This window comes from Scyliorhinus torazame, chromosome 17 (assembly GCF_047496885.1).
Source record: "Scyliorhinus torazame isolate Kashiwa2021f chromosome 17, sScyTor2.1, whole genome shotgun sequence".
NCBI lineage: Eukaryota > Metazoa > Chordata > Chondrichthyes > Carcharhiniformes > Scyliorhinidae > Scyliorhinus > Scyliorhinus torazame.
The window spans coordinates 34,872,260-34,892,769 of record NC_092723.1 but is presented as its reverse complement, the minus strand read 5'-3'; the positions used below and the strand labels follow the sequence as shown (position 1 = coordinate 34,892,769).

The 20,510-nt window shown below is 45.8% G+C and overlaps 1 protein-coding gene across 2 annotated transcripts in view; it reads left to right on the top strand.

The window, feature by feature from the left end:
- The window catches only part of LOC140393827 (copine-8-like), an 873,667-nt gene that overhangs the window by 696,954 nt on the left and 156,203 nt on the right, over positions 1–20,510 (top strand). For both annotated transcript variants that reach the window (XM_072480322.1, XM_072480321.1), the window contains 2 exons: positions 16,090–16,136; positions 17,649–17,830. In XM_072480322.1, the coding sequence (XP_072336423.1) occupies positions 16,090–16,136; positions 17,649–17,830 (229 nt within the window). The remainder of the gene's footprint in view (positions 1–16,089; positions 16,137–17,648; positions 17,831–20,510) is intronic.

Here is a 20,510-nt window from a genome sequence, read left to right as displayed (position 1 = left end):
GCTGCCGATCCCGGCCTCCGGCGCCACGGGGTCCGCGTATGCGCAGTTGGACCGGCACCAACTAGCGCATGCACAGTGGCCTTCTTCCCCGTGGTGGCCCCGACGCCAAATGGCACAGGGCTACAGGAGCCGGCGCGGAGGTAAGGAGGCCGGGGAACAGAGAGGCCAGCCCGCTGATCCGTTGGCCCCGATCGCGGGCCAGGCCACTATGGAGGCCCCCCCCCCCCCCCCCTCCAGGGTCGGACCCCCCTGCCCCCCCCACAGGCCGCCCCCGGACCCTTCAACGCCAAGGTCCCTCTGGCTCAGAGGATGTTAGAACAGCACTGGCGGGACTCGGCTTTTTGTTGACAGACGCTCGGCCCATGCGGGCCGGAGAATCGGCGCGCCGGCCCGGACCGCACTGCGGAGAATTGCGTCGGGCAGCGTGGCGCAATTCGCGCGGCGCCACGCCGATTCTACGACCCGGCGCAGGCGGAGAATCCGCCCAGGTTTATTACAACCAGTAGACGTAATTGTGCTCAAAGCCAGTCTTCGAAATGATAGGCCAAAGTTTTAGCTCATTGCACTTTTCAGTCCTCTATCAATTGTTATTTCAGATAGTTGTATCTTGGATCTTTTCTTCGCATCAACATTTGTTTTGTTCACAGCTGTCATTAAATTGAGAAAGAAAGTATTGAATTTTTCTTGACAGATGTTGTGTAAACAAAGCCTAGAACCTGAAGATTGATGCTGCCTACCAAAAAAACAATGATGTACATCACAATATAAATACAAACTGGTGTTGTGTGCCAAAAAATTGTAACCCCTAATTTACCAACTCGTTCTCAGATTTCTGTCAACAAATTCACTGATGCTGTTAACTAAACAAACCAATAATGGCAGCCCGGGAGCTAGGAGGATGCTTGCCACAGAGTCCTGGAGTAGGGAGAGGGATAGGGAGAGAAAAAGAAAGGGGGAGAGAAAGGGAGAAAAGTTGAAAGAAAGAGGCGTGAAGTCAGTGCAAGGTAAAGAAGCTGGGAAAGGGGTAGGTACGAAGCTAAGGGAGAAACAGCATTGAAGGGGCGTGGTGGGGGGGGAACGGAGGACAAAATTCACATTCCACATCAGCAGTCAGTCATTAGTCAGTCAGTTGGTCGATCGTTCCGAGATCAATAAGTGTTTTTGTGCCTTCTTGAGCTTTATTCTTGCCCTTCCGCCTTCGGCCTTTGTTATCCGCCCTCCTTCAAAACTGTGGTGAAGCGGGGCTCACCATTATTGGCGGTGCATTCTCTTCCCAGCTATTGAGGTCAAGGGGCTGGTTTAGCACAGGGCTAATTAGCTGGCTTTTAAAGCAGACCAAGGCAGTCCAGCAGCACGGTTCAATTCCCATACCAGCCTCCCCGAACAGGTGCCGGAATGTGGCGACTAGGTTCTTTTCACAGTAACTTCATTTGAAGCCTACTTGTGACAATAAGCGATTTTCATTTAATTTTTATTTCAAAACGTCTGCTGTTGGGCAGCATGGTGGCACAGTGGTTAGCACTGCTGCCTCACGGCGCCGAGGTCCCACGTTCGATCCCGGCTCTGGGTCACTGTCCGTGTGGCGTTTGCACATTCTCCCTGCCTTTGCATGGGTTTCGTCCCCACAATCTAAAGATGTGCAGGTTAGATGGATTGGCCACTCTAAAATTGCCCCTCAATTGGAAAAAAATGAATTGGGTATTCTAAATTTATAAAAAAAGACTCTGCTGTTTAGCACTGCTGCCTCTCGGTGCCAGAGACCCAGGTTCAATTCCAACCTCAGGTGACTGTGTGTGTGAAGTTTGCACATTCTTCCTGTGTCTGCGTGGGTTTCCTCCCACAGGCCAAAATGTGCACGTTAGGTGGATTGGCTGTGCTAAATTGCCTCGAGGTGGGGTTACAGGAATAGGGTGGGGGATTGGAGAGTGCTCTTTCAGAGGGTTGGTGCAGAATTGATGGGCCTAATGGCCTCTTTCTGCACTGCAGAAATTCTATGAAAACAAATGATCATTCTGCTATCATAACCAGTCACCTGGTCAGCAAAATGACTGAACAGGGTAACAAAATAATCAGTGGTTTCCTGTGAATATGAAGTTACACATTCAAATTGTCAATTTTGTTCGGTTTAAGGTATATCAGTCATACAATGCCAATAACAGCAGTTCTGAGGGTAGCATTTAATGGGAAAATTCACCAATAGTCTAAAGGAAAGAAAAAACAAAGGGTGACGAGAGAGAGAAATGGAGAAAGTTGGAAAGGAGGTAAAGAGTCAACCAAAGACAGAAAAGGCACGACAGAGAAACACCAAAATGAAAACAGCATTCACATGTAACAGAGTGAGAATATTTACTTACCATAGATAGTGCCTGAAGAGATTGATGAGTTAAATATTTTTTTTAATATAACATTTGAATGCCATTCCTGTGTCATGGGAATGTCACTTTAAGAAATGTTTGTCTTCTCAAGTGGCTGCAGTGATGTCATTGTATGGGTGGAGCTGGGCTCTGGCTCTGCTTTTTACTGTCATTTTGAGCTGGAAGCTGTTTTTGGCTCTGAGTTTTAATTTCGTTTTCAGTTGGAGAGCTGCATTCAAACCAAGGAGGTGTATTTTGGGTCTCTCTCTCTGCATATTAAAGGATATCTCCAGATCACTTGATAATACCTGTTTCTGTAAGGAATGCAAACCTACTGTCTTTGTTAAAAAGGGTCTTTGACTTATGGATGTTGCTCGGAAAGTTAGGAAGGGTTACCTATAGAGTATTGTATCTTTGGGAGGAGTACCAGTGTTGGTAGTTCATAAGATGTTTACAAAATGTTAACTGGATTCATAGAATAAACATTGTTTTTGTTTAAAAATACTTTAGATCTCTGTCACACCTGTAAAGTGGGCCCGTGTGCTCCCCATAACCAAAATCTATTAAAAGTTGTGGGTCAAGTGAACTCCATGATATACTTTGGTGCTCTCTAAACCCTCGCCCATAATACCTGTCTGTGCCATTTGATTCCCCGAGTCAGTTTGTTGTAATTTTTCTTGTGTCAACATTTGCCATTATGAATTAGGAAACCCACATTTATATTGAGGGAAAACCTATGAAAGCTCATCATTCTAACCAGTAGGTTATGTAATCTGGTCATTTCGTTCATACAATTCTCGCAAAATGTTTCCCAATTTTTTTTTCAGAGCTACCTCTTCCTGAAGGATAGAAATTTCCAATTTCCAAAATAAAGGATTTAACCAAAATTTAAAAATTCAAATGATTACATATTTCACATTGGTGGGAGAGGAAATACATTGAAACATAGGCCCAGATAGCTACCAGCATTTCATTTAAAAAAAACTTTTGTATCAACTTTCTTTTAGAATGTGCCAAAAAAAAAAATAGGGGCTGGTGGGGAGTGTTTGCCATGGATCTGGGTCTCCTGCCCAAATAGCAGCTGAGTGCCAGTGCAGAGTCGGGCCAAGAGACACCCAAAATGCATGTGCATTGTCTTCAGAACCTATCAGTGCTATGCCAATCACATCTTTTCTCATTTGCTGATGGATTTTTACTTTCACTTTTGGAAGTAATGTGGAAGAACGGATTATATTCCATCTTCTTAAGCACTGTTCCCATTCCTTACAAAAATAACCTTCAACCTCTCTGTCATTGCATGATATCATCCATATCCAACCTCCCAGTAGTATCCGTGAAGAGTGAACATACATGGAAAGGCCAGCAGCATGCTTTAATACTCTTTTATTCTCTGTACCCAATAACCCTCCCCTCCCCAAAGGGTCTCTCTCCTCGACCTGCACCCAGGCCGGGGTTATTATACTATGAGGGCTCTCCTCATTAAAGGAGAAGCCCTGCCCCCATTACCGGAGAAGTTCATATTCCGTGGAGGTCATGGGGAACTGGATGTCCACACCTCTTGATCTCTCCAACTTCCCGATATCCAACCTCCCCTTTCTCATCCAAGATGTGGAGATGCCGGCGTTGGACTGGGGTGAGCACAGTAAGAAGTCTTACAGCACCAGGTCAAAGTCCAACAGGTTTGTTTCAAATCACTAGCTTTCGGAGTACTGCTCCTTCCTCAGGTAAATGAAGAGGTAGGTTCCAGAAACATATATATAGACAAAGTCAAAGATGTAAGACGATACTTTGAATGCGAGTATTTTCTGGTAATTAAGTCTTTACAGCTCCAGAGAGAGGGGTAATCCCAGGTTAAAGAGGTGTGAATTGTCTCAAGCCAGGACAGTTGGTAGGATTTCACAAGCCCAGGCCAGATGGTGGGGGGTGAATGTACTGCAACATGAATCCAAGGTCCCGGTTGAGGCCGTACTCGTGTGCGGAACTTGGCTATAAGTTTCTGCTCGGCAATTCTGCGTTGATGCACGTCCTGAAGGCTGCCTTGGAGAATGCTTACCCGAAGAGGCTGGATACCCTTGACTGCTGAAGTGTTCCCCGACTGGAAAGGAACATTTGTGCCTGGCGATTGTCGCTCGATGTCCGTTCATCCGTTGTCACAGCGTCTGAATGGTCTCGCCAATGTACCATGCTACGGGGCTCCTTTCCTGCAGCGTATGAGGTAGACTACATTGGCCGAGTTGCACGAGTATGTACCGCGTACCTGGTGGGCGGTGTTCATACGTGTAATGGTGGTACCCATGTCGATGATCTGGCATGTCTTGCAGAGATTGCCATGGCAGGGTTGTGTGGTGTTGTGGTCGCTGTTCTGAAAGCTGGGTTGTGTGGTGTCGTGGTCGCTGTTCTGAAGGCAGCAAACTACCCATGGCAATCTCTGGCCATATATCCTGTCGTCACCTAAGCCTCAGACTCTGGAATTCCCTCTTTAAATCTCTCCCCCTTTCAAACCCATCTTTTTGACCAGGTCTTCGGTCAATATCTTGATTCCTTCTTTGTCTAAGCATCTATTTGTTTCTGATTACGATGCGTGAAGCAGCCTGAGCTATTTTTGTGGGCTAACCATGTTATATGAGTGAAACGAGCTATTGTTGATGTCTGAACATGTGGCTTTGTATCTGAGTGCAAGACTGAATGTCTTGAACTAAACAATGGCTCAAACAGCAAAATATCAAATGCAATAATTTCAGGAATATAAAAGATATTCCCTGGACGATTAACCAACACTTCAAACCACCATTGTGTTGAGGCAAAATATAAGTGTGTTTCCCCATACTTCTCTGATCTGAACTGTTACTGTGAAACCAAGATAGTTTTTGTGACTTTGCATTTTCACATTATCTTACTAATTCTGACATTGAAGAAATATAGGGCAAAATAATTGACATAACATAGGAAAATATATTTTGCTAAATAGGTATATTGTCACAGATTAACATGAAGTGTCGGTGTGCACGCAGTGCTGTTAGACAGTTCCAGGGTTTTGACCAAACAACACTAAAGGAGTTTGATATATTTCCAGGTCACGATGGTGTGTGACTTGGAGGGCAGCCTGAAACCTCTAGTCCCATGTGCTGTGGTAGAAGTTGTGGGCTTTGAAGATGCTGGCGCAAAAAAACCTTGTTAAGTTGTTGCAGTGTATCTTGCAGAAGATAGTACACACGGCAGCAACAATGTACAGTAGTAGACTGAGTGAATAGTTAAGGTTGTGAATGGGGTGCCATTCATTCCAACTGCTTTGTCTTTGATGGTGTTGGGTTTTTTAAGTGTTGGAGTTGCACTCAACCAAGCAAATGGTGAATATTTCACCACACTCCTTGTGGTGTTGGGCGTTCTGACACACAGATGAGCCAACACAGTTGTATATGGTACAACGCTATTTTATTTAAACTTTCTATGTACAGTTTTGTCTTGATACTCTGCAGGTGGGGATTCCCTGTTTGTGATGTTAAAACAGGTCGTGTCCGTGTCCTTGTCCCCAGACCTACTGTCCACCAGGTGTCGTGTTCGTGCTTTTATATGGTTCCTGTCTTTGTGTGTGATTGGTTGTGGTGTTGTGTGTTCTGATTTGTCTGTTGGTATGTCCATCATGATGTGTGTGTTTGAATATCATGACATCCCCCCCTTTTTACAAAGATATGTGCCTACGTGGTAATAAATATAATCGTGTCGTGAGTGCATCTAAGAGTGTGTGTGTGTTGTGTACAGCATGTGCATATGATGTAACTATTTACATGGGGCGATGTCGGGTGCGTCACATCAACAAGGTTGTACCATAACAGAACATGAATGCGAACGAGAAAAAAAATTTGAACAGTGGTCCAGTCAGACGATATCTGGAACGATAAACAACAACAGGTTATAATACAGAAGTGTGTAACTTTTTGAACATATGAACGGTGTTATAAGTCCAGTCTAATGGGCTTGCGACGATTTCGGGTTGACCGCCTCAAGGGTGGGTCAAGAACCACCGGCTGATGTGCAAGCGTGGCCATGGGTGGCGATGGAGAGGGCGTGATCTGCGGCAGCTCCGCGAAGTCATCCTCGGAAGACTGTTGAGGATCTGGCATGTGTGTACTGTGTGGCTGCGAGCGTGGAAGTCGGCGAAGGGCGCGCCGATTGCGGCGACGCACTGAACCATCCGGCATGCGAATCAGGAACGAGCGGGGAGCCACACGTCGGAGGACTTCGGCCGGTGCTGACCAGCCACCATACGGTTGATGGGCGCGTACTTTGTCTCCGGAGGACAGGGGGGGCAGGTCCCGTCGCTCGTGTGTCGTACTGACTTTTCTGGCGATCACGCTGCATTTGCATGTTATGAAGAACCGTCTCATGGTCCGTTGTTGGTGCCAGGATGGATGGTACCGTCGTCCTGAGGGAGCGACCCATTAGGAGCTGCGCTGGCGAGAGACCCGTGAAAAGCGGGGCCGATCGATAGGCCAACAAGGCGAGGTTAAAATCCGATCCGGCAGCAGCCGCCTTGCACAGGAGCCGCTTGGCAATGTGGACACCCTTCTCTGCCTTCCCATTCGACTGTGGATGTAGAGGGCTGGATGTCACATGAGTGAAACCATATGCTGCGGCAAAGGACGACCATTCACGGCTGGCGAAACAGGGTCCATTGTCTGACATGACAGTCCTTGGAATGCCATGGCGAGCAAATGTTTCCTTGCAGGCCCCAATGACTGCGGACGACGTCAGATCATGTAGAGGCATGACATCCGGGTAGTTTGAGAAGTAATCTATAATAATGATGTAATCTCTGCCGAGCGCGTGAAATAGGTCAACACCCACCTTCGCCCAGGGGGACGTCACCAACTCGTGTGGTAGAAGCGTCTCCGGAGGCTGCGCCGGCTGAAACCTCTGACAGGTTGTGCAATTGAGCACCATGTTGGCTATGTCTTCATTAATACCCGGCCAATATACCGCCTCTCGGGCCCTTCGTCTGCATTTTTCGACGCCCAAGTGGCCTTCGTGTAGTTGATTAAGAATCACCTGGCGCATGCTGTGCGGAATAACAATCCTGTCTAATTTCATAAGGACCCCGTCTATGTTGGTAAGGTCATCTCGCACATTATAAAACTGGGGGCACTGCCCTTTGAGCCACCCTTCTGCCATGTGGCGCATCACTCGCTGTAGAAGGGGGTCAGTCGCCGTCTCTGCGCGTATGTGGGCCAGACTTGGGTCATCAGCTGGCAGATTTGCTGCTGTCAGAGTCACGTGTGCCTCAATTTGACGCACGAACCCCTCCGCATCTGGTTGTGTGCTCACTGCTCGGGAGAGCGTGTCCGCCACGATGAGATCCTTCCCCGGAGTGTAGATCAATTCGAAATCATACCTCCTGAGTTTAAGTAAGATGCGCTGGAGGCGAAGGGTCATGTCGTTCAGGTCTTTGTTAATGATGTTGACCAGGGGGCGGTGGTCAGTTTCAACCGTAAATCGTGGAAGACCATACACATAGTCGTGGAACTTGTCCAGTCCAGTTAACAAGCCCAGGCATTCTTTTTCTATTTGCGCGTAGCGCTGTTCGGTAGGGGTCATGGCTCTTGAGGCATATGCAACCGGGGCCCATGACGACGTGCTGTCTTTTTGCAGGAGTACCGCTCCAATACCAGATTGGCTGGCATCTGTTGAGATCTTTGTAGGGCGAGCCGTGTCAAAGAACGCCAACACTGGTGCCGTGACCAGTTTGTGCTTGAGCTCCTCCCATTCCAGCTGATGCGATTGTTGCCAGTGGAATTCTGTTGATTTTTTTACGAGATGGCGCATATTCGTTGTATGAGAAGCCAGGTTGGGAATGATCTTCCCAAGGAAGTTGACCATGCCCAAGAATCTTAGGACAGCCTTCTTGTCAGCCGGCCGTGGCATGGCTGTGATGGCGCTAACTTTGTCTGCATCGGGACGGACCCATGATCGTGAGATGTGGTCCCCGAGGAATTTCAGCTCAGTCTGGCCGAAGGCACACTTGGCGCGGTTGAGACGCAGGCCATTTTGTCGTATGCGGGTGAAGACGCGTCGTAGACGATGCATGTGTTCCTGCGGAGTGGTGGACCAAATGATGATATCGTCCACATATACACGTACCCCTTCGAAGCCTTCCATCATCTGCTCCATAATGCGGTGGAAAACTTCAGATGCTGAAATGATGCCGAATGGCATCCGGTTGTAGCAGAATCTGCCAAAAGGGGTGTTGAACGTGCATAGCCTTCGGCTGGCCGGGTCCAATTTGATCTGCCAAAATCCTTTGGACGCATCCAATTTGGTAAATATTTTGGCTTGAGCCATCTCGCTGGTGAGTTCCTCTCGTTTCGGGATGGGGTAGTGTTCCCGCATGATGTTGTTATTCAGATCTTTAGGATCTATACATATGCGGAGCTCGCCAGAGGGCTTCTTTACACAGACCGTGGAGCTGACCCATGGCATGGGCTCCGTGACCCTGGATAGGACCCCTTGGTCCTGAAGAGCCTGCAGCTGCAACTTGAGGCGGTCTTTGAGTGGCGCAGGAACCCTGCGAGGTGCGTGAACGACAGGGATGGCGTCCGGTTTGAGTCGAATCTTGTACGTGTATGGCAATGTCCCCATGCCTTCAAAAACCTCCTGGTTGTGAGCAAGGAGGGAATGGAGATTTGCGTGGAACTCAGCATCCGGGAAGTCGGATATCTCATCTGGAGAGAGAGACGTAATGCGCTGTACCAGGTGAAGGACCTTACACGCCTGTGCGCCCAGTAACGAGTATTTTGATGAGCCGACAACTTCGAAGGGGAGTGTGGCCGTATGCGTCTTGTGAGTTATCTGTAGCTGGCAAGATCCTATGGACGGGATGACGTACCCGTTATAATCAACCATCTTGAGCCGGGATTGCATGATGGATGGTTTGACCTTCATGGCCTGGAATTCAGAATATGCAATCAGGTTGGCGGATGCGCCAGTGTCCAGACGGAAGGTGACGCGCGATCGGTTGACCGTCAGGGTGGCACACCACTCATCGGCTGGATTGATGGCATTGACCTTGTTGACACCGATAACGGAAACGCGGAAGGCATCCTGGTCATCTGCATCATTTAACTGGAAGTCTTGATGCGTGGGCTGGACGGTCTTGACTTGTCTGCGAGATTGTCGGGGATGTGCAGGATCCATGGGTTGAGCCGCACGACAGTGGGCAGCATAGTGGCCCATCTTGCCACACCTGAGGCACTGTCGGTTTTTAGCAGGACATTGCCCTTTTAAGTGTACAGCTCCACAATTGCCGCACGTCATGACGTCACGGCGTTCGTTGCGCCACTGCGCATGCGCAGCGCGATCTTGCGGTGGGCGCGCCTGCGCAGTGCGTCCCTCGATGTGGCCGTTATTTTTGACGCGCACCAGCGCGGGAGACCGCGAAAAGCGCGGGAAGCGGCCGCTCTCGTCGGGGCCGCGGGTCGGGAAGTAATCGACGGCCTGGATGCGTTCGGCGTCGTGGGCGGCCTGGCTTGCCGATTCGACGGCAGGGGACCCCCTCCGTGCCAATTCGGACGCCTGAAATCGGGCAAAACGGCTGGTTGCATTCTCGTGGAGGACACAGGCTTCCACAGCAGACGCTAAGGTGAGGCCTTTTATTTTAAGAAGCTGCTGGCGTAGGCCACTGAAGGCAACGCCAAAAACAATCTGGTCTCTGATCATGGACTCTGTGGTGCTGCCGTAACCGCAGGACTGCGCTAGAATTCGTAGATGCGTCAAAAAGGGTTGAAAAAGCTCCTCCTTACCTTGCTGAAAGAGGTGTCTTTCAAAACTTTTATTCACTTCAACATTAAAGAGCTGGTCCAGCTTGAGGATGACCGTGTCATACTTGGATTGGTTTTCCCCTTCTTCGAACACCAGTGGGTTGCAGACGTCGAGGGAGTGCTGCCCTGAGTAGAAGAGGAGCAGTGCAATCTTCGTTTCATCCGAGGCACTCTGTTTTTCGTTGGCTCGGATGTACAGGTCAAATTGCTGCCTGAAGAGCTTCCAATTGGTACCAAGGTTCCCCGTGACTTGCAACGGCTGCGGGTTGTCGGTGCGGTCCATGTCCAGAATTGCAGGTTAGTTGTCAGGTATCGATCCACTCCTGTACCATGTGGTGTTGGGCGTTCTGACACACAGATGAGCCAACACAGTTGTATATGGTACAACGCTATTTTATTTAAACTTTCTATGTACAGTTTTGTCTTGATACTCTGCAGGTGGGGATTCCCTGTTTGTGATGTTAAAACAGGTTGTGTCCGTGTCCTTGTCCCCAGATCTACTGTCCACCAGGTTTCGTGTTCGTGCTTTTATATGGTTCCTGTCTTTGTGTGTGATTGGTTGTGGTGTTGTGTGTTCTGATTTGTCTGTTGGTGTGTCCATCATGATGTGTGTGTTTGAATATCATGACACTCCTGACTTGTGCCTTGTAGAAGGTGTGGGGCAGTGAGATACTCACAGCAGTATATCCAACCCCTGACTTGTCCTTGTAATCATAATATTTACATGGTTGGTCCAGTTAAGTTTCCAGTCGATCTCGACTCATCAGGATGTTATTGGTGGAGGATTCAGACTTGGGAATGCGATTGAATGTCAAGCAGAATGGTTAGATTATCTGTTTTAGGTCATTGCCTGGCACTTGTCTACCGCAAAAGTTCCTTCCACTTACAAACCCAATCCTGAATGTTGTCCATGTCTTGCTGCATATAGGTATGGCCTCTTTCAGTATCTGAGAAGTGGTGAATAGTATTGAGCACTGTGCAAACAGTATCTCATTCCTACTTCAGACCTTATTTTGAATGATAGTTAGCAACCAGGCAACTGCCCTGAGAAACATGTGCAACAATGTGCTGGGAATGAAATGATTGGCTTCAACAACTATAACCATTTTCCTTTGTGCTAATTATGACTCCAGCCAGTGGAGAGTTTTTCCCCCACTGAGTTAAATTTTTATAGGGTTTTTTGGTGTTACATTCCTTCAAACATTACTTTGTTATCAAGGGCGGTCACTTGCACCTTACCTCTGGAATTCATCTTTAATCCATGTTTGGACCAAGGCTGTAATGATGTCTGGACTGACTGTCAGTGAGCAGGTTGCTTAGGAGTCAGTCCCGATTGCCAAAGCAAATCTACTTTGCCCAGCTTAAAGAAGACTCCCGAAGAAGAGGAGGACAAAGGAAGCGCTAAAAGGACGCCCTGAGTGCTTGCCTCAAGAAATGCAAGATAGACATCAATAGTGCGAGATGTTTGCTGAGAAGAGACCTACTTGGAGTAACTTCCGGATTGAAGCGACACAATTCTTTGATGACACCCAATGGAAAGAAGCAACCCAGAAAAGGAGCCTGAGAAAGGAAAACAGCAATCAAGAGTCCAAGGTCCGATCCCATCTCCCGGAAACACCCGCTAACTGTGCGGTCGAAGATGTGACTCTAGGATTGGGCTCATCAGCCACTCAAAGGCATACCGAACCACTAACCAGTAACACAGAGTTTCATAAGTGGACATTCATACTTGTTAGCGAGTGATCGAAAGAAGAAAAAGAAGATTGATGATAGCGCTTTTAAAGATACCTTCCATCTAATAATCGCTAATAATAATAATGGCTAATAATCGAAAGTAGACTGATGGGGCAATAATTGGTCAGGTTTGTGCTGTTTTTACCTGGGTAAATTTCCACATTGTCTTGTAGATGCCATTGTTGTAGATGTAACTTTGCTAGCTGTGTGACAGGTTCTGGAGCGCAAATACTCTTTGGTTTATCCAAGGTGCTCAATCATTTCTTGATATCGTGTGGAGTGATTTAAATTGACTGAAGTTTGGCATCTGTGAAGCTGGGGGCCTCAGGAGGAGACCAAGATCAATCATCTACTTGGCACTTCTTCTGGATGAAGGTGGATGTAAATGCTTTCGCCTTACCTTTTGTACCGTCAAGCCTGGCTCTCCCATCATTGAGGATGGGAAGTATGTGGAGCCCCGCCTTCAGTTAGTTATTTCATTGTCCAACCACAACTCATGATTGAATGTCAATGCTGCAGAGCTTTGTCTGATCCATTGGTTGTGGGATCTCTTTGCTCTGTCAATTACACGCTGCCTGCATCCCGATACACGTATTGTGACTTCAGCAAGTTGGCACGTTTTTTAGATACGCCTGGTGCTACTCTAGGCATGCTCCCTCCCACCTGTCAGGTTTGATAATGGTATAGATTCATGATAATGGCATAATGTCGGTCTTGCTGGTTACAGATTGTGGTGGAATACAGTTCTGCAGTTGCTGATGGCCAACCGTGCTCGTGGATCAGTTTCCAGCCACTAGATCTGTTCTAAATCAATACCAGTAAGCTAGTGTTAGATGATGAAGAGTATCCTCAGTGATAAAACAGGACTTTGCCTCCATGAGGCTGTGATGGCTTCATGAGGCTGTGGATGGTCACTTCTGCAAATACTGCCATAGATAGGTGCATCTGCGACAGGTAGATTGTTAAGGGAGAGGTTAAATAAGTTTTTCCTTCATGTTTGTTGTCTCAAAGCCTACCATAGATCCAGTCTGGTAACTATATCTTTCAGAGCTTGGTGAACTTAGTCGGTATGGTGCTACTGAGCCATTCTCTGTGATGGACATTGAAGTCTCCCATCCAGAGTACATTCTGTGCCCTCTCTATTTTCAGTACTTCTCCCAGGTGTTGTTCAACATAGAGGAGCACTGATTCATCAACTGAGAGAGATCCGTGAGTATAAATCAGCAGGGTGTTTCATTGCCCATGTTTGACCAGATGCCATGAGAAGTCACGGTATCCAGTGTAAATGCTGAGAACTCCTGGGTCATGCCCTCCAGTGCACCACTACCTCTGCTATTAGGATAGGACATACCCAGGAATAATGATGGAAGAGTGGGATGTTGGCTGAAAGATATGAATCTGAGTGTCAGGCTGACTAGTCGCTGAGATAGTGGTCCAAAATATGGCCAAGTTCCCAGGTGTTAGCAAAGACAACTGCAGAGCCAACTAGACTGCATGTGCCTTTGCTATGACTGGTGTCTATGTCGATGCCAGATGGTACACTGGTTTTATTATTAGACTTTTTAACGTCGTAATTTGTTAGAACAAAGCGGCTTATAGACCATTTCCGAGGGCATTTAAGAGTTAACTGCCTTGCATGGATCCTGTTGTGGACGCATGGTCAGATACTGGACCATAACCGCAATGTTTTTTTTAATTTTGGAAGACTGTGCGGAAAGATCGATTCGCTCCAGAAGTGATTGCGTAAGAAATAGGGCTTGGTTATTTTTACAGTTAAAACTTTATTAAAACAAAGGAAAATAATTTTAAAACTTTGAACCTTCAAGCCTAACAAGAACAGCTTTCATGTATCTTTGAACTCGAACACGATTTATCATTAAACAGCACGTAAAATGAATATAATGCTCTCAGCTCCACTTTGGTCGGCTGGAAAAATGATACTTGCATTTCCAGAATATGTTCCCATCACTAGTGTAGCTACTTCAGACCTCTTTTCAAAAACCAGTCTGCTTGGCAGCTTTTCATGTCCTCTTCCAGTGGCTTTCCAAATCCTTCTGCCCCACCTGTTTGAACAGGATTATCTTCTCTCTCTAAGCTCCGTCCAGCCCCTCAATGAATGGTTTCTGTCCAGGGGTATCTTGACTTGAACTCATCATCACTATCTGGGCTTTTGATTTCCCAATCCCGTTTACACAAAAGAAGAGGGTCATGCTATGAATATGCAATTAACCTCCAATTTATGGACAAAAGAGGCCATCAGACTCCGTAATGGGTTAATATCAGAATGTCCCAGAGGACAATGGATCTTGAGTGAATCACTCCGACTGAACATGCATATCCTGTTTATTCTCATTAACGGGTTTAAGTCTGAATGGAACAATATAAGTCATGCCAGATGTGGGTGTATACCTCTGACTCAGTGCTAGTCGTTTTATCCTCAGTCTGTTAATCTTTAAATTGCCCAGTACATCTTAAATCCCTTTCCGGATCCAATTTCCTAACATTTCCCTATCGTAACAATCTGGAGTCCTATATAGGCCAAACCAGGTAGGGACAACATTTTTTCTTCCCTGAAGGACACTGGTGACCAGATTTTTTTTTTAACAATATGGTCACCATTACTGATAGCAGTTTTGCAATCCAGATTTATGAACTAAATTTAAATTTCCTGTATCTGCTACAGTGTGATTTGAACTCATGTCACCAGATTATTAGTCTCGGCCTCCAGAATACTAGTCCAGTAACACAACCACTATGCTGTTGTTCACCCATCAGCCTTGATTTGCTGATCTAATTAGCTCCTGGTTAAGCAATGTCTCCAGTTTTAAATTCCAAACCTTGCTATCTCTGTGTCTTCTTGCAGTGCCATAACTCTCCAAAATATCTGCATTCTTTTCGCTCTAGCCTCTTGAGGATCTCTGATTTTAATTGAGCCACCATTAGTGACCATACTTTCAGCTGCTGAGACCTTCAGCTCTAGGTTTCCTCCTGAACCGATCCGTCTATCTACTTTTCATTCCTCCTTTGAAATTCTCCTTAAAATCTAACCCAATCTTTGGGTTATGTACCCACCTAATCTCCTTAGTGTTTCGCTTTCTTACTTTGTATGGTGCACACTTGTGAAGCGCCTTGGGATGTTTTACTACATTAAAGGTCTAGAGAAATAAATGAAATTTTAAAATCATTTTGAATATAATGGTCTGCCTGAAAGTTGATTCCACATATCAATTAAAATTTGAATGAAGTATTTTTTCCTGATGTCTATCTTAGAAGTATCCTATTTTAGATCAAGCCTATGTTTCATGACTCTGCCTCTACAGTTTAATTTATACTTTTCCATCAGAACCTTTTAGATGCCCATTATACTCTTGTATATGTCCAGAAGATCACCTTGCAAACACATCCCATTTCAGGCCAAATAAAAGTCATGTTTCTCTCGTCTTTTCTTATGTCTTTACTGCTGACACTGAGAATTAATGTTGTGTCTCTTCTCTACTGCCTTCATTGTTTGGATGTCTCTCATGTTTTTTGAAAACCAACCATGCTTCCGTTCGACTGATTCATTATAAAATCTGATCATTACCTCTTTGGCAAAAGAATATGATGTAGATCAATGCAATACAAAATATTTTCGGGAGTCGGTTAGCTCAGTTGGCTGGATGGCTTGTTCATGAAGCGGAGCGTTGCCAACAGCCCGGGTTCAATTCCCGTACCGGCTGAGGTTATCCACGAAGGCCCCGCCTTCTCAACCTGACCCCTCGCCTGAGATGTGGTGACCCTCAAGTTAAATCACCACTAGTCAGCTCTCGTTCAACAAGGGAAAGCAGCCGATGGTCCTCAGGGATTATGGCAACTTCCATTTCCCAATAAATCTTAACTTTGATTTCTGCTCTGCATTGTGCGGATGTGTTTAGCATCAACTCTACTAAATCAAATCTATTTCAGGTCCTGCAAGTAGCAATGAGATGAATGGTCAGTAACCTATTTTTTTTTAACGTCAGTCAAGAATGTTGACCAAGGTCACAATAGATCCCTGCGCTTCTGAAAAAAATAACTTTAAACTATACCTGAAACACTGGAACCAGTCAATGAGAGCTCAGTTAACCGATATTGAAATAAAAGCCAACAACAGAGTCATGTCCAAGAAATATATTTGAGATAAAACTTTGTCTCTCTGTTTAATCTTGCAGAACACAGATCAATTTTACAGTGGCTATTGACTTTACAGCTTCTAATGGTAAGTGCTTAAGCCTCTGATAAATCTCCACTATTTATGGGATTTGCATTACTTACATAGGTGGGCTACGAGTTACTGATTTATGGCTTCAATCAAACAATTGACAGTTTTTCCATTGATTAATTCGACATTAAGCTATAGCAGATATCAAATTGTGCATTAAAATGTCTTTAAACTGAAAAGAAAATCTTAACACATTTTGTAGTTCTTGCAAACAGGTTGTGCAATCCATTTATATCGTTTGTACAATTTACTGAATTCCATTGGAAAGGTGTTGGTTAGTACGATGCTATACAAAAAGAAGCGAGTAAAGGATTGATGTCAATGGAAAGAACATATTGTGTGAGACAAAATTTAAAAGGAACATGGCTGCTTTCCTAATTCCAGTGATTTACAAAAATAAATATTGAACACTGTAAATACAGTGTTTTGGGAATCCTCTTTAAAAACTATTTGCTGACAAGAGCCATTTTGTTTGATAAATTGTGTTGATGATCTGCTGCCAGTGGCTATTTGGGAGAATCCACAAGAAATTCCTAGTAACACTCTTTCATTTTAAATAGTGTAATTGAAACATCTAGCCAGAAAGCTGGAGTAAAGATTGTTATCAGTTGATAGACTTGACAAGAATAGTGTCTGGTGTTGTAATGATTTGAAGGCTGCAGTTATATTACCACTCTTGTCTCAATAATAGAAACATAGGAATTAGGAGCAGAAATAGGCAATTCAGCCCTTCGAGCTCATGGCTGACATCTTCCGGGTCTGAAATCCACCTCCCTACCTATCTGTTCCCCATGTCCATTGAACAAGTTTTGTTAATCAATAATATATCTATCTCCCTCTTGAAACCAATTAATGATTCACACTCCACCATACAATGGGGCAGCGAGTTCTACAAATTCACCACCTTCTGTGAGAAGTAGTTCCTCCTCATCTCAGTTTTAAATCTACCACCTCAAATATTTTCTCTCTGTGCATTGAATATTACTGTTCATTTCCTTATGATCAGGCCAAGGGAAGGCTTACTCCATGCATGCAAAGCACAGAAAAAATGAGTTTCTTCTTCGATCATTAGTCAGCAGCAGGGTTGTCCAGAAAGAATGTGTCCTAATCACCTCGCTCAGACACTCTCCAATTAAAGGAATCTATGTGTCTATGTGCAGAGCATAATGTCAATCCCACCTGTGTAGTTTTCAGCTTCCGGCTCTGTTTGAGGCGCACACAGCCAAGCAAATGACCTGTACTTGTAAATAAAGCTGAGCATGTGATGCTTTTGGGTCACTGCACTTTAGTTGCACTCTGAACCGGGCCGGAGGAGGGCAGGGGGAAATCACAAGCAAAGCTGATTTAATAAAGGTTAAACATGCTATTTTATTTATATTGATACACTTCAGTATAACTTAATAGATATAGTTAAATAACATAGGCAACAACCACAAAATGTAAATCATTGGGCATCATCAAATGAGAGTTTTTTTAATAGACTGTTTTTCTTTTTATTTGCTTTATCAGGAAATCCATCTCAGTCCACATCACTTCACTATATGAATCCTTACCAGATGAACGCATATGCAATGGCATTGAAAGCAGTGGGCGAAATCATTCAGGACTATGACAGTGATAAGATGTTTCCAGCATTGGGGTTTGGAGCTAAACTGCCTCCTGATGGAAGAGTTTCGCATGAGTTTGCCTTGGTAAAATATTTTGATGTGCTATTATTGCAATGTAGGATGCAATATGATGAAACAAATGTAAAGTATGGGTGGGTCAGGTCAGATGTTGTAATACATGGAAGCTTTAGCATGCTGTGGCAGGGACTAAGAAATAGGAGCAGCAGTCCGCCTTGCAGGCGGTCGAGGCCGTTGCACAATTCAATAAAATCGTGACCGATCTTCTGCCTTAACTTCACTTTCTTGTCCTATCCACCTTAACAAAATTACATGGGTTTGAACGTGCAGTAAGATCCCAACAGAGAGTGACACTTGCATGAACTGCGTGGCGGAGGATCCCTGCTCCCTCTGAGCAGGGATACAGCAAGCACGCAAGTTACCCTCAGATCATTAACCAATCCGAACTGCAACACCAAGTACCACTCAGGATGCCAACTCTGGTTAGATGCCGTCCTGGAGGGTTATGTAAACACATATTTTATCAGGTGGCATTTGTTCAGAGTTGGCATTTATTATTGAATTTATAGCATTCCAGCAGTGATGACATTTCAAGAGTACTTCATTGGCTGCAAAGTGCAGGTTTATAATTGACATTGGCGAAAGCCTCAGGGCAGATCAATGATACAGACTGCTAACTGGAGAATAGCAACAGAAAGTAAATTCAATGAAGGATAGGAGGTGAGAAAAAGGAAACATTTCCATATTTCAATTACTGATACAATTCCCAAACTTACAACCATTATCACATCTTTTCCCGAAGGGAAATCCCTCTGATAATGTTGTCATATTTGTCAATTAGAATGGCAAGATTCTGTCCTTGGACTGTTTACTCAGATTAATGATGCGTAGTGAACTGAAAACCTTAAGATTTCATTAGCGAGACCATATTGAGTTTTATTTACATTTTAGCTGCTGATAAGGTTTTCTCATTTGCTCAAGACGATTACATTTGTGGCAACCGTTGATGAAAGCTCATTCATTTTCTTTCCGACTACGTTCATGGTAAGAATCAAATAGTAAGTCTGCAGTGATATGGCAAAGTCCAGGATCCTGTGAGAGTCATGGGTTCAGCTTTTAGAGACACTCCAAGGATCCCGCTGCCATGGACAAATGTGGGTTCCGAGCTCTTGTTGAATGGTGGCACTGACAAGAGGACTTTGCCGGCAGAGGACTTTACCGGCAGAGGACTTTACCAGCCATGGCCAGTTAAGAAGCTTCCATTGGGACTGCCGATCAATTTGCCCTGCCTCTCAGGGCTGCTGGCCCAATTAGAGAGCCAGGAGCTCCTCCAATAAACCAGCCTCCATGTTGCGATCCTCTCAAAAGGCCAGTAAGACATTTTGAACGTGCCGGGGGCAGGCAGGCTGCCCCGGAAATCAGAGGGGTGAACCCTCCAGGGAGAACATCGAAGCCATTTTTGTCCTTTCATGGAACATGGAATCTCCGTAACAAAATGCACCCCCACTCCCTGCTCTGCCAGGAGGTGAAGAATCCTGCTTTGGACAGCATGAAGTTGCATTGTAGTCTCGAGTGTGCTAACGGCAAGTAATAACTCATAACCATGCACATATTTACAGTAGAGGGTACAGGTATGGAGCTGACTACAGTCTAGGTCTTTATCCATCTCTAGACTGACACTGGCTCTGGATCATGTGCCTTCTTGCATCACTGTGTGGGCAGTACTGTACTCAGTCCCACATTAGCACTTTATGTACCAGACTCTACTACTACAGAAGGCTGCCGCAATGTACTCGCACATTCCCCAGGCTGTGGGGGGAGGCCTTTCTGCCAGTAAAATTCCAGCAGGAGTGCGAAATAGGCCAGGTAATTTGATTAATCGGCCGCCTGTTTTCCAAAGCATTCCCAAAAACAAATTAGCTGTGAATGCATCTCATTGCTATTTTGGATCCTGTTGTCTGCCACATATGCCTACATAACAATATTGTCCACAACTTATTTTTTTAAATTGGCTCTGAAATTCATTGAGATGTTCTGAGAACAATGAAAAGATGTTACATAAATTTCGGTTCACACTTCTATGTTTCTTAAAGCCTAAAAACAAGGTTTAGGTAATGTTTCAAATGTATTACTTTGATTGACTTTCAAGTTTCTCTTAGCTGAGATATATGCTGCTTGGTGGATTTTTATTTTATAGTTATATTTTCCATCATTACCAAATCTGCTTCTTGAATCTTGATCTTGAAGTTTCCTGATTCCCTTTGTGTTGAAAGTGGAAATAGAGGAGAAAGTGGGCGGGATTCTTTCAGCCCAGGGCCGGGCCGGAGAATCCCCGTGGCCGGCGCAAATCGTGACACGCCGCCCTGACGTCTGCGGAGAATCGGCGCCATTGGCGCCGGCGTGGTTAGCGTGGCGCCGGTCAGGGGCCACTCTACGCGGCCCGCCCGCCGATTCTCGGCCCGGGATGGGCCGAGCGGCCGTCGTAAAAAAGCCGAGTCCCGCCGGCGCCGTTCACACCTGCTCTCAGCCGGCAATACCTCGGCATTGAAGGGTCCGGAGGCGGCCTGTGGGTGGGGAGGGGGGGTCCGACCCCGGGCGTGGCCTCTGATGTGGCCTGGCCTGCAATCGGGGCCCACCGATCGGCGACCGGCCTCTCTGACTGGGGGCCTCCTTTCTTCCGCGCCAGCCCCTGTAGCCCTGCGCCATGTTGCGTCGGGGCCGGTGCGTTGAAGGGAGACACTGCGCA